Source organism: Tetranychus urticae, chromosome 1 (genome assembly GCF_039701765.1).
Source record: "Tetranychus urticae isolate SD_2017Ah chromosome 1, NJAU_TeUrti_SD_1.0, whole genome shotgun sequence".
In the NCBI taxonomy this organism is placed as follows: Eukaryota; Metazoa; Arthropoda; class Arachnida; order Trombidiformes; family Tetranychidae; genus Tetranychus; species Tetranychus urticae.
In genome coordinates, this window is record NC_142958.1 from 9,417,878 (window position 1) to 9,433,329 (window position 15,452).

General features: G+C 34.7%; 1 protein-coding gene across 1 annotated transcript; it reads left to right on the forward strand.

Moving 5' to 3' along the window:
* The first annotated feature begins 1,028 nt into the window (after positions 1–1,028).
* LOC112538710 (uncharacterized) lies at positions 1,029–2,488 on the forward strand. The gene is made up of 2 exons (XM_089267875.1): positions 1,029–1,511; positions 1,638–2,488. Coding segments are annotated over exons 1-2 (837 nt in total). The 5' UTR covers positions 1,029–1,510; the 3' UTR covers positions 2,474–2,488.
* Positions 2,489–15,452: the final 12,964 nt, after the last annotated feature.

Here is a 15,452-nt window from a genome sequence, read left to right on the forward strand (position 1 = left end):
CCTGTGAAATAAACTGCACCCAAAAAGAAAGGCAACAATAAATGTGTGAAACAAGAGTAAAAATTAATAAACAAAAGACGTTGTTCATTAATTGTCAATTATACAACCTGTTTCAATACATTTACACTCAAGTTATCCGGTCTCGTGGTTATTAACATAATGTCATCTTCATCGGTGTGTAAATTGTTTGCAATTATCAATGTTCATCAGAAGCACAATTTGGGTAAAATTTTCACAGCTTTTATCTTTTCCATCTTTTTTGTTTCACTTTTTGTTTCATTTTGTTGTTAAATGTTTCAAATGTTAATTCAAATGTTAAATTGATTATAATTCAACCTCAGATGACATTAAAATTAGCAGTTAACTCGCCATCTTTCAAATCAATTTAACTTGTTCAATCAATAACAGTCTATCAATAACATAATCAAGTAACAATGAAAAGGAAAAAAAAGTTACAAAGATTTTTCTTCTTCTCCTCTTTTTTACATGAATGAGAAACAAGATTTGACAAAATGTTAAAGTATCTTGTCATCAATGTTCATCATTTCAATATTCAACAAAGGAAAGAAGATAATCAGGATGATGGCGATGATGGAAATGGCATGAAAAAAACTCGAGAATCACTTGAGCTTGGAAAATCGTCTTTTCAGCCTTTTTTCTTGTTCTTCCTTTCAATCTCCATGATGATATCGGTAACCGGAAGAAATGGTAGGAAAAAAAAAGAATCTTGTAAAGGAATTAATTTGAAATGATGAAAAGAGAGAAAAGAGAGAAAAGAAAATTAGAATGAAAGATTTAAAATGATCATGTAGACGATAATTGAATCAAAATGACTGATCGATTGGGAGGGAACAAGATGAAGATTAAAATGACAATAAAAGGATCAAGAAAAATGTTATAAAACTTACCTTTTAATAGACAATTTGATGAGTAAAATGTTTTTACCCTGAATCCATGATAATTACATTAATGATCATCATTGATGAGACAAAAAGATTTGATCCATTTTCATGGAAAAGGTTGAATTAAAGTGTGATGATGATTAACTTCAATAAAACAAACCAAGCACAAAAACTTAAAACATATGTTCCTCTCTCTCTTTCAACCTTCGCCACTAGGGCTTTTTCAATATAACTTAATGCATTACAAATGTATCTTTCCAATCAAAAGCAGGTAACCCTAGCGGTAAATGTAAACGTGAAATATTGTACTTTTAACTACGCTTATTTTACCCATGATATTTATATGTTTATTATGATTATTTTTTATACTGAATTTAACTAAACCATTTGTACCCTGACATCTCTATGTCCCATGGGAGACATATATACTCCGAACTTTTCTCTAACATTATCAATAAAGTTTGACTTCAACTTTCAACTTTGCCTCTTCAATCCCTTGTGCTGCCCTCTCTCCTTCTTACTCTTCACTCGAAACCGAGAGGTTTTAGAATAGTAAGATCCCTCCCCTTTCTCTCTTACTTTTCACTTTTGGTTCATCTCCATAGAAAAGTAAGTTAAATCTTCCTCTTTTGACTGTTAACAGTTGTGAACGGTCACATTTGGCGCAGTCGACAGGATATCTTCTCCTGTTTTCACCCGAACTAATCTCTTGTTCTTCTCCCCCATATTCTTTAGTGGATTTCCTCTCTTTCGAGCCGGATTACGATCCCGAATCCGTCGATTCTCCCGCTTGCTCACCTGGACATTGGTTTGGTAGCGACATCTGTGGTCCTGATTCTGAACCAACCCCTGCTGGACCTGTTAGTAAGCCTTTGGTAGTCTTTGGTGGTGGTTTGAAGCTGAATACGCCCCCTGGTGGTACTTTTCGACCCTCAGCTGCTAATTTTCGCCCTTCCCCTTCAGCCAGCCGTCCTCTTGGCCCCTCTATCAGCCGACCTTTCCAGCCGAATCGTCCTTTGGTGGAACAGAACCCCCCTAAACCAGTTGATCGACCCAGCTTCCTCCGTCCTTTGGTAACTCCTAAAGTTCAAGCTGTTGAAACTCCCGCTGGTCCTTCTGCTCCATCTATTGGCCCTGTCAAACCTGGTAAAGCCAAGAATAAGAAACGAAGGGAAGAAAGGAAACTCTACCTTCAGAAGCAGCGTTTGGAAGCTGAACTATCTGGAACTGTCTGCTTGGCTTACGAAGCTCATCTCCAGAAGAAGCAGAAGAAGACTGAAGAACGAGCTGCTAAATTCTTCAAGCAAGGTATCCAGAAAGCTGCTGAAGCTTCACAATTAGAAGAGCAACTTGCTCAAAGCAAACTCAGCTTCTCATCTACAGCTGAATTCAACGCCATCAAAGCTAATCTTCCCGCTCGACAAGAATCTCGTCAACTCCTTAACAGAGCTGCTTCAACTGCTACTTACGCTCTCCACTTTGACTCTGTTAATCGTTCCTTTGCCCCAAACATTGTACCTCAATCTGCCACACCAGTTGAGCACCTCCACAAATTAGTTTTTAAACAATAAAAGTGTTTGAATTAATATAGTTTTATTTCCTTTCATAATGGCAAATGATCTTAATGATACTAACCTCTCTGATCAAATACCAACAGATCCAAATGCCCAAGGAGACAACCTCGACTCGAACCCAATCACAAATCCAAATCAACCAACCCATCCACCCTTAGGTAACCAACCAAATGGTCGTCTTCCAACATTAATCCGTAATCCATACCTCCCGCCTACACCAACAGTTCGATTCCAAGACCAAAATAGGAACCGCTTATCCACTACATCACAACTAGACACGACTATCGACCAACCAACGCAGTACATAACCTTACCACAGAAGAAGGTTCTCAAATGTTACACGGGCGAACCATCTGGCATCCGCATCCAAGCTTGGTTAGTCCTGTACGAAAGACATATCAACACCAACGATCCATACACCCTTATCAGAGACTTAGTCTACAGCCTAGACAAAGAAGCTCTAAGTTGGTACGCCGAGGAAATCGCATCTGAAGAGCATGTTGATTGGAACGCTGTCAAATCTTTAATGATCACTCGCTTCGGTTCTGAATTTAAGGACCCACTTCTCGAAGCTCAACGTATCCGTCTTGAGCGTACAGAGACAGTGACTGAGTATTATCGCCGTAAGATAAAACTCCTTCGTGAAGCAAAATTGGCTGAACATCAAGTCATCTCTCAACTAACTTCTGGTTTACCCTTTGCTTGGACTCTCCATATGAGTTCTGGACGCCCTCGTACACTCTCTGATTGGCTCGAAATAGCCACTGAAACCGAAATGCGTTACAAACAAAAGGAAAAATTCCTAACAAAGCAACAACCAAAGAAACCCGCTGCTAAAACATTGGTCGCCGCACCTCCACATAACAATAGCCGCCCTCGTCAATCTGCTGAACGCCGTCCTCCAGTCTGTAGGTACTGTGAAAGACTTGGTAAAAAGGAAAACCATTGGCATCGTGAATGTCCTAATCGTTCTCAAACCAGTCAACCTCGACCATCGACCCACACTGCCGAGGAAGAACTCCATCCAGATGACCACGGAGACGTATGTTTCGCTAAAAACATATCTCCAATACTGAAATTCATCGATATCCCGCTAACAATCGAAGGTATTTCCGTCGAAGCCTTCATTGACACCGGTAGTACAATCAGCATTATGAGTCTAAAGACATGTAAACGACTCAACCTTCCTATCAACAATAAACAACAGATAACCATCAACCAGTTAGAAGGTTCAACCAAGAGTGTTGGATACACTCTCGCCTCAACTACCATCCACAAAACAACCAAGACGATCAAGTACCACATAATCTCCAACTTCCGCTATCCAATCTTAATCGGTCTCAACACCAGTATCGAATTCGGTCTTCACCTTAACCTAGAAGATAAGACTGTCAGCATTCGATCTCCAGAGACTCAAGAATTAGTAACCCTGTTAGGAGAAACACATGAGAAAGATCAACTTGCCGCTCTCATCGAAAAACATAAATCTGCCTTCGCCCAAAATGAAACAGACATTGGCCGCATCACCGTTGCCAAACATCGGATTACCACTATTAACCATCCTCCAATTCAACTTAGGGCCTATCGTCGTCCTCAAGCCGAACTTGATGAAATAAGTCGTCAAGTTAAAGAATACAAAGAAAAAGGATTGGTTCGTGATAGTGAAAGTCCTTGGGCCTTCCCAGTCACATGTGTACCAAAGAAAGATGGTGGTACACGACTCTGCATAGATTTCCGTCGTCTCAATGCCCTCACCATAGATGACAAGATGCCGCTGCCACGGATCAATGATGTCATTGATCGTCTTCAAGGCAGTAAGTACTTCTCGACACTTGACGTCAAATGGGGATATTGGCATATTGAGATGGACCCAGAAAGCATCGAGAAAACTGCTTTCGTAACTCATGAAGGACACTATGAATGGCTCGTCATGCCATTTGGTCTCAAAAACGCCCCAGCAACTTTTCAAAGAATTCTACAAAGAGTACTTGGTTCTTTACTCTACAATGGCGCAATAAATTACTTAGACGACATCATCATCTACAGCAAAACCTTCTCTGAACATCTTCAACTCTTAGAGAAGATCTTCACCCTTTGCAAGGACAACAACATCAAACTAAAGCTGTCTAAATGCGACTTCGCGCAAAATGAAGTTGACTATCTTGGATACATCATCAGTGAAGAAGGAGTTAGACCATCCAAACAAAAGGTCAAAGCTGTTGAACATTTCCCTGTCCCAAGTAATGTCAAGGAAGTTCGTCAATTCTTAGGACGAGCAAACTATTACCGTCGCTTCATAGACAAGTTCTCAACCATCTCTAAACCATTAACCAGGCTCCTCTGTAAAAACATCGCTTTCCACTGGAAAGATGAACATCAAACCGCTTTTCAAATCCTCAAAAACAAGTTAATCAATGAACCCGTCCTCGCTATTTACAACAAGGATGAACCGTGTACCCTTTACACTGACGCTTCAAAGATTGGTATTGGAGCTACGCTAGTTCAAACCGACAAACATGGTCTTGAACATCCAATCGCTTATTTTTCCAAAGCACTCAACGAACACCAAGGCAACTATACCGCATTCGAACTTGAGTGCCTCGCAGTTGTAGAAGCTGTTGATCACTTCGAAGCTTATCTAAGCCTACCATTCAAAGTCATCACCGATCATAGTGCATTGAAATGGCTCCTCACGCTCAAGAAACCCAAAGGAAGACTCTATCGCTGGAGTATCAAGCTCTCTACTCGATCCTATGAGCTATTTCATCGAGCTGGCGTCTCTCAACAACACGTTGATGCCTTGTCAAGAGCCCCAGTTACTTTCCTCATCGATGCTGATGAAATCAAACAACATCAAGCCACCACTGACTTTTCTCATATCCAACAATCTTTCAAAGTGGATGGCATCGTCACCGTGAAAACTCGTGGTTCCACTCGAGCAATCATTCCACCAACACTCCGTAATAAAGTCTTGCAGCATTTTCACGACGATTACAGTCACCCTGGGAAAAACAAGACTGTAAAACTTATTACTCGTTTCTATTGGTGGCCTCATATGATCTCAGACATCAAAGCTTATGTCGATTCATGCCGTTCATGCCAGCTTGTCAAGCAAACCCATCGTCCAAGTATTGGTCAAATGATCCTCCCTTCAGTTGATCTCGAACCTGGTGATCTCGTCGGCCTCGATACTATAGTCATGGGACCTGCAGCTGGTAGTACTCGACATAAGTACATTCAAGTCTTCATAGACCACTTTTCACGTTATGTTTGGGCCTTTCCCACAACCACCAACACATCAGCATCAGTAGTAACCCTCCTAGACAAACTTATTCAATCTGGTATTCGCATCAAAGCTATTCTAACTGACTGTCACAAGAACTTCCAAAGTACAGTCTTGAAACAAGCTTTTAAACGACACAACATAAAGCACATCTTCAGTACTCCATATCATCCACAGACCAACGGTATTGTCGAACGTATCAATGGAACTTTGATGGTCAAAGTAAGAGCTGCTTTACAAGATCATCCTCATCGTAAATGGACAACACTCTTACCCAAGATTGTCACTGACTACAACAATACTCCGCATGATATCACTGGTTATGCCCCTGCATATCTCTTCTTTGGAACCGATCCAACTCCGACTTTCTCCGGTGAAACCAACAATCTCCAAGAAGCACGAGAATTAGCCAGGACCAGGACACGTACGGAACAAGAAAGAAGGAAACAAAGACATGACGCTAAGCATCCCGTCGCAAACTTTGAGATTGGATCCAAAGTACTCAAGGAAGTACCATTCAACCATCCATCCAAGACTAAAGTCACAGCTAAGTATACAGGTCCATACTATGTCATCAAAAAGATCACGGACGTAACATACATCATCTCGGAATCACTTTCAGGAACACCAATTCAAGCTCATTCATCCCAGCTCAAGCAGTTTGTTGATAGACAACAAACTCAAATTACAGTGGGCGAATGTGATGATGATTAACTTCAATAAAACAAACCAAGCACAAAAACTTAAAACATATGTTCCTCTCTCTCTTTCAACCTTCGCCACTAGGGCTTTTTCAATATAACTTAATGCATTACAAATGTATCTTTCCAATCAAAAGCAGGTAACCCTAGCGGTAAATGTAAACGTGAAATATTGTACTTTTAACTACGCTTATTTTACCCATGATATTTATATGTTTATTATGATTATTTTTTATACTGAATTTAACTAAACCATTTGTACCCTGACATCTCTATGTCCCATGGGAGACATATATACTCCGAACTTTTCTCTAACATTATCAATAAAGTTTGACTTCAACTTTCAACTTTGCCTCTTCAATCCCTTGTGCTGCCCTCTCTCCTTCTTACTCTTCACTCGAAACCGAGAGGTTTTAGAATAGTAAGATCCCTCCCCTTTCTCTCTTACTTTTCACTTTTGGTTCATCTCCATAGAAAAGTAAGTTAAATCTTCCTCTTTTGACTGTTAACAGTTGTGAACGGTCACAAAAGAATGAAATTCATTGATAGCTATAGGGTCATCTTTATATCCATCAACATTGCAAGGAATTAAAAGTTTCTCAATATTAATCAAGTTAATCAACTTATTACATGTCAACCAATCAAGACAATTATCACGCTTTTCAGGTTATCTTTCAATATTAATGCAAACCAATTGCGTTTCCAATTGCATTTGCATAACTAAAAAAGTGTTTCAATTTTCATTTCATTTCTTCATTGCTTGAAATTTCCATTGTTTATTCAGATTTGTTGCATTCAAGAGAAACGATTGATTTAATTGAATTACTTTTTCTAATTCAATTTTTTCTTCTTGTATCTTGTTCGAATCCATGTTTGCGAATTTAAATTTACGGTGAAAATTGAATGTTTGGTTAAAAAACAGAAAAGAGGTTAAATTGATGTTAATGGAAACAAGTTAATCTGGTTTCCTGGTTAACAAAGATAGTATGTTGTCAATATGTTTGTATGTTTGCTTTTGAGTTATGTTGATGACCAGAGAATCATCTGGTAATTAGCTGTTTGGAAGTTTATTCTGAAAGAGATGATGATTGGAATGATGAGGATGGAAATGATGGCGATGCCAGAAACTCGAGTATTGAGTTTCACATTGGCACCTCATATTTCACTTTGCAGAAGATGATAAATGAAGAGAAGAAGAAATGTCACCCAGTTGACCATTTAGATTGATTAACCCTTGTTGACATCTGATTGGTGAAAAAGAAAGCAAATCAGTAATTCGATACAATCGACTATTAATAACAGAAATCAAAGTTGAATCCAATTAAGTCTGTGACTGAGATTCTAGAGATTTTTCAGTTTCCAGTCATGAATTGAACATCTATCTTGTATCGATCCTTTCTGGTTAACATGAACTTGTTAAAAACCAAACATGTTTCATCTTAATCCTTGGAGTCCTTTTAACTCGAATCCCATGAAGCTGTGCAATAAAAAAAAAGGAATCTGAAAAAGAGAGGAAAAAGGTTTAAAAATTGAGTCCATAATTTAAAAATATACTTGAAATCATGGTTGAATGAAAATTCTGTTCACTTGATCGATTCTCAACTCTGTTATATACTTTGACATTCTGTGTCCTTTTACACTTACATGATGATGGATGAGCTCTTCATCATCCCAACCCATCTCAAACTACTTCTTCTACTTGATCATCATTTTCATCTTTTCTTCATCCTCCTTACCAATTAACTCTGAAATAATCTCTTCAACTGATAATTTGTCAAGTTTTGCAAAAATTCATTTTCGCTCACCAAACAATCCATATTCAAAGACATCGCCATCGAAACTAAATTCAAGCCTTTGCTCGATGAATATTTTTTTTACCAGTTTGATAAGTTCTGTAAGGCGTTCAACTGAAAGATATTGAATAACGTTTATCGTGTTGAGCCAATTTGTTGGGTCAACGAATCACTTCATCTTCATCTTTTTCTCTGAACATCAATTGTTTTCATCTTCATCTTAGAAAAAAAATGTTTCTTTGTTTCCGTGTTCTCTTCGTTTCTCCCCATTTTGATTGATCAACTTGATTACTTTTTTCTGTATTATTGTACTTCTCTCGGTAAATTGCATTACACTCAAGTGTGATATAGTTAATTTACTCAATTCAATCATCAAGAGAATGAAATGGAAAACAATTTAACAATAAGAGTTAATTTTAATCAAATTATTTTCTTTCATCAAATCTGTTATTCGATACAAATTGAATATTGTTTCAAGAGAATTGTAAATTTTCAAATAACAAACTTGAATTTCGTTTGACAATTGACTAATGAATAAGTTGGTGAAACAATTTGATAAACATGATAAAACATGGAATCATTAAGAAGCGAAAAGCAGAACAAGAAAATAACTGCAATTCTGTAATCAGGAGAAGGAAAAAGAGTTGAGAGAAGGAAGAAAAAAATGAAATGATAAACTCTTCAGTTTCCAGAGAAACCTTAAGATGAGAATGTTGAGAAAACTGAAAAGTTTTTCTGGTTACTTTGAAATGTTCAGAGATTGAAAAGAAACTGACAAAAACAGAAATGTTTGCTTGAAAAGAGGAAAAAGTCTTCACCAGATTGCATATTATTATACATTATTTTCATCATTCCCATCTTTACCACAGAAGAAAATGTATTGAACTCTTTTACCTTTCCACTTGTGCTTTAATCATTATTATCTTCATCTTTTTCCCTGCTTCTTCAATCGTCAACAAATCGATTTTTAAATCTTCTGTGAAAATTTTTCTTTGTTTTCCCATTCTTTTTGCTTCCATTATGTTGATTATTGAAGCTCAATGTTTGCACGAACCTTTCCAATGCAACAAGCAATCTCACCTTTTATTTGTGTCTACTCAGCTGGCAATTGCAGATTGAATCAATTGATGAAGATGAAAGAAGACTGTGAAGATGGGAAAAGGTAAAAATTGAAAGTAAAAAAGATTAATAAGATAAACTTGGTTTTGTGCATTTCACTTCATTCTTGTTACATTTGGAGAAAAGAGTTTAAAAGTTGAGGGAAAACTTACAATTCTGATGCGATTTCCAGTTTCTTTCAATATTTTTTATTCAATATGTGAAGATATTTGATATAAAGAAGAAGAAGAAGAAATATTGAACTTTTCATCTTTGTAATAAAGTTGCTTCTTATTGAATTAGAAGTTGAAGCCAAAAACTGATTCATTGAATATGAAAGTTGCAAGAGAGGATGATAATGGCATCGAATAAGTCGAGTAACTCTAATCAGGTAAATGTCAATTTCTTTGTTATTAAAGGTAAAAAATGTTCCACTTCCAGAGCGTCTCTGAACCCACTTTGCATCTCTGATCCAATTTTCACATTCAATTTACAGGCAAAAGCCATGAAGAGAGGAACGAGAAGAAAAAAGGTTAATTTGATTTACATTGAAAACTGTGATTCCATTTTCATGATAATGAACAAAATGTTTATTATTCACTGCACAGCTTTTAATTTAATTTTTTGCTTCTATTGCCTTTTGTTCATGCAAAATCAAATGTTTAATTATGCCAACCAGTTGAGGGAAAAAAGTTGATTCAAAAGTTCTAATTGTCCGAATTCGCATAATCAATGTGACCAACAGTTGCCATTGAGACTTTATCGTTGTAATTAAGTTCCTAATCAAGCAATTATGTTGCTAGCTAATTGGTCGATCCATTGCATGGAGAAAGGAATTTTTGGATCGAAATTTTGATCAACAGTAAATTTTGAACAATCGATGGATAATTTGGTTATTCTTGGTCGCTCCTTTAGGAATATGGTAAAGTTGATGTTTAAGGACATTTTATGTTTGATATTTCAATGATGAGAGTTAACAGATGAAAGTAATGAAGGTAATCTGGTAAAGGTGTTAACAGGAAAAATTGATGTCCTTTAATGGCTGGTCAGATTAACAATAACAAGATTGAATAAATGATGGTCAATTGTTTTATCCTTCAATGATTCATTCCCTTGATGGTCACAACAAGAGATCATTTATTTAACAAGGTTCATTAACCATAATGAACATGATCAATTGATCAGTCGATCAAGTCACAATCTAGTTTTAATGTTCTTAATCATTTTACAACCTTTCAACTAATCAGAAGAATTTCAATCTTTTGTTCAACTTCTGGTTGATCTTGTGATTTATTTGAGAAAACCCGATTCAACCAGATTAACCTGACTCCAAATTTGGTAAACATTTGATATCGAATATGATTAAGTTGAAGAAATTATTTTATTTTGAATTAATGTTTTCACGGTTTTATTCAAATGATATCTTTGAATCTAAATGTCAGGTTAATGGTTTCATTTGCATGATAAACGAATATTCAATGTTTTCATCTTTTCTGGATAATACGAGTGTTTAATTTGTTATCCATTGGTTCAGCAAAAGGTTTAAATTTTTGTTCATCAAAAGATGAATATTCATCTGTTCAACTCTTTTTTTCCCAAATGATTAGTTAATGATTATGAGTGGTTTCAGGTTCGTGGTGAGACTAGAGTCATGAATTATGTTGAGTTGACCATTAAAAGGATTAAAATGAAGTTAAATAGCATTTACAGTGGGAGGGAGAAAAGGGGAGTTTTGAGGTTCCCATTGAAATAAAAGGGCAAAGTGAAAGCTTTGAAGGTAAGGTTTGCCAGAAGTGCAACAAGTAAAAGATGGTTTGTTAAAGTCAAGTAAATCCTAAATTATGTTCATTTCAAGAAACAGTCAAGTTAACCTTTTAAATTTGCTTCTGTAAATTATCATCTTATTTAGTTAATTTAAACTGATTTACAGAGTCAATTGAACTTACAATTTGCTTATCTTATTAACTGGTAAAAAAAAGGTTCATAATTTGATTAAATTAATGTCTCAACAAGATTTAAGCTGAATAATAGCATTTGAACCATTTGGTGTGTTCATTGGACAATCGTCAAACTGGTCAAGCTGTTTACCTCGCTTAATCCAATTAACTATTCCAATCTGATTAACACATTTTCAATAATCAACCATTTAAATGAAATCAAATGAAAGGTAATTAGCATCGAAATGATTGGAAACGAGTTTGGAGAAAGGATTAAACTTGGAAACAAACAAAATCATATTTTTAATGTTCTTCTTCTTCTTCTTCTTCTTCTTCTTCTTCTGTTAATTCAATGTAATTTATTGCATTATAAACAACATTTTGTTTAATTCAAGGAATTACAATTTATGAATTTAATCAGTGCGTTAATCATATTGATAAAGATCATGAAATGACAATCAACTTGCAGTCAAAATTGAGTTGAAATGGAAGAGAAAAAAATGAAGAAGAAAATGTTTTCTCAGTTGATTTATGAAACTTGAAACTGAACATTTTATTGAAATGATTAATCAAAATATTCCCTAAAAAATTGAACGTTAATGTTTCATTGACAAGCATCATTTTTGTATTGAATGATCGTGAAAATGGTGAAGATTACAATAAACATTTCCAATTTAAATCCATCAAAATATTTACCTTCTCTCAGGGAATGTTAATGACAATCAAAATGAAGATTAGCAGATTGATTGTTACACCGAATTAACCAGATTAGGCTTAATCACAATGGAAGCGCAAAACAATAACTTTATTCATCTTTGGGTTGGTTATTCACGCCTTTCAAGCAAAAATCTCATTGCAATATAATTATCTATTAAAGGTAAAAGTGGATTATACAATTAACTAACAACAATTGTTTTCTTGATCCGTGCCTTTCAAGGTATTTTTCATTAAAAGGTAAAAAGATGAAATGAGAAAAGATAATTAACAAATTAATTTCATTGTAATGAGCACATTAACATTGAAAGATGAAAGAGGAAAAGAGTTTCAAACCAAATTATTGATTCCATCGAAAGCGAATGAACTTGCAACTGAAAGAAATTTGGAAAAATGTAAAAAATCGAATTTCAATTTTCGAGTTTAAAGAAATGGTTAAACTTCGCAGGTCTTCGATTGATGTTGTTTATGGTCAATTGTCATGAACTGGGTTAGTGGCTAATCATTATTATATTATTTATTCAACACCTGAGGCTTATAAGATTCATGACGAGTCTAGATTTTGAAAGATCTAAGGTTGACTTTACACTGAATGGTGAACATCTCCTTCTTTTCCAGGGAATCATTTTTGGCACATTTTTGTCGCTACACTTTAAATTGCCAACAAGCCCAAAAAGGCCATTAGGAACCACTAATAAGTCTTACCTTTTTCTCTTCACAAATGATGCAAAAATGTGTCTGTTTATTAACAACAGCCAACAACAAATTACAAGCCGCTGCCAATAATAACAACAACTACTACAACCTAACTAATACCTTTAAGGTACATAACATCCCTTTCAGGGGTTAATTGAAATGAGAAAACTGGTTTTCTAGCTTTTCCTTTTCTCTCTCTTTCCTCTTCTCTTTCAAAACCATTATCATCTTTTTCATCATTTTTCACTCAAACCAAACCTAACAACTAATATCATTGATTAGCATTGTAATTATCATTGAGAGTTGACCTGAAGTGACACTTTCACGTTAAAAGTATTTCCCTTTTTTGCCTCTAATTTATCGATTGGCAAACAAAATGATGGACAACTCATCATTTAGAATCATTTAATCACCAAAGTTTGACTCGACTTTTAAAAGCTTTCAATTGATTCCAATTGATTAACACCGTTTATTCATTTTTCAACTGTTAATGAATCTTTTAAAAACAAAGTTGACAAAAAGGCAAGTTTTTGCAAGAAAAGTGTTCAATATTGAAAACAATTTCCATGCATATTTAGTATTGATTGAAAAGATTGAAAAGAATCTTAACTTTAAGATTTGAGATTAAACTTGAAAGTTTCATGAAAATTTCATCTCTTTTACTTTTACAATCCTTCTAGATTTTTTGGTGAACCAGAAAAAGTTATTTAATAACTCGAAGATTCGGAAGAGTGAAAAATTGATGCTAAGATTTTTGTTGAATTATCAATAAATCTCAATATGGTGAGAACTGTATCATCATAATTGATTGAACAACAAATTGCAACAATTAACCTTTAAAGACAATATTCACCATTAAACTGATAAAGTTCAAGATCACGGTTTAACCCTTTCTTTTTGCCTTAGAGGGTCAATCGGCACATTTGGACAGTTTAATTATTCATTGCTTGGTCACAAAATAAGAAAATTGTGAATTCTTTTTTCCAATTCTTCTCTTCTCATGTTGGAACAATTGGAACTTTACTTGCAATTGAAGGTTCCAAATCAGTCAATGAGTTGAAATTAATTTATCAATGTCTGAGTGATAATTTATAGAAACAAAAAAGTTTCCATTTCGTGTTCATTTAATTTAGCTAAAGATGAGTTTGGCCTTAAACGGTTAAACTGGCAAACGATCAATATTTATCTTGACCCAATCAAAAGGCGAATTAAAAGTGCAACAGTTTCTGGCTGTTGATACAAATGATAATCAAAATGATAATCAACTAATAATGTTGCTTCTAGGCTTGGAAAACGTGCTCACTGTGTTTGTGTGTTTCAAGGTGAGATACTTATTGTAATTAGAATGAGTTAACATGATTATAATGATGATAATGAAAGTTATTAAAATTACAATTTTCTTGCTTTTCTTTTAAATGGAAACTTTTGCTTTATTAAGATCCGCTTTTGTGCGTTGATTAGCGAATCAAATGGGTTTATCGTGGCTCATAATCAATAATAAACTGCTATTTAGGACACAGTTAGTTAATCATTGCGAGTTTACCCAATTCTTGCCCTTTTATCCGTTAATTACAATGATATTTTAATCTCTTTTGCTTCGTATTAAATGGTTAATATTTTTCGTGATGAGAGTAATTCAATTGTTATTCACTGGGTTAATCAGATTCGTTTTGTTCAGCTTCTGATGATTACTTTTAATTATCACAGTTTAATGCTTTAAATTTACATAAATCTAATGTATTTAAGAGAGCGATTGAGTCCATTTCTCGTCGACTTTTGATGGTCAAAGTTGAAACTTGTAATAAAAGTGAAAAAATGAGTTTTAAAGTTTTGTCTAATGCTTTGTTTGAAAGCCTTCAAAACAAGATATTGATTGATGAAGAGGAAAGAAAAATGTGAATTATTTTGAGAAAATGTTCAGTGTTCCATTGTAAAGGTAAGAAAAGCATGAGAATGTTGAAGATGATGATAATTTTGATGTGGATGAAGATAAGGTTTAGAATGAAAAATGAAAGATTCAAATGAAGTAGAGGAAATAATTGAAGGGAAAATGAAGTGTTTGAATGAAAAATGGATGAACAGAAAAAAAAGAAACGGAAATGCAATGTTTTCATTTTGATGATAGATTGATGATGAGAGAGAGAATGAATAAAATGATAAAATGATGCGGGATTCTGAGCATTCCTTCATGACCATAAGATTACATGGTAAATTGAGTAAAGACTGGCATAACAACATGAAAATATCCATTCACAGAGTTTCCATTCAGTTTTCACTCTTAAAGTGTTTTCCGTTGTAAAATACAAAACAATATCAAAACTTGTAAATGATAATGAAAACAATAAAGAAATGAATATTTAAAATTACTTTTAACATTTTTCTCTGAATCAACAATTCGATTGGATAAATGTGCAAGTCGTTTAACAAGTGAAAGGCCATCATATCTTATCCTTTTAGCGTTGATTAGGAAAACATTAGAACAAAAATAAACATCTTTTTCTAATGAAGATGGAAGTATTAAAATCGAAATAAAATGTGTTTTTACTGATTTTTCATGATCGCCAAGGTAAAATTTTGTAAAACTTCCCAGTTTTCAGTTGCAATTTTGAAAATAACTATTCTTGGATTTGCAGTTTAAGTTAAAGTTTTACAACTGTCTACTTTAGTGTCCAAATAAGTCCAACCCCTTTATTTTAGGCCAATAATCTAGTTCTTTGCTTGGCCCTCAACCTTTTCAATTTTGTCAGTTTTACT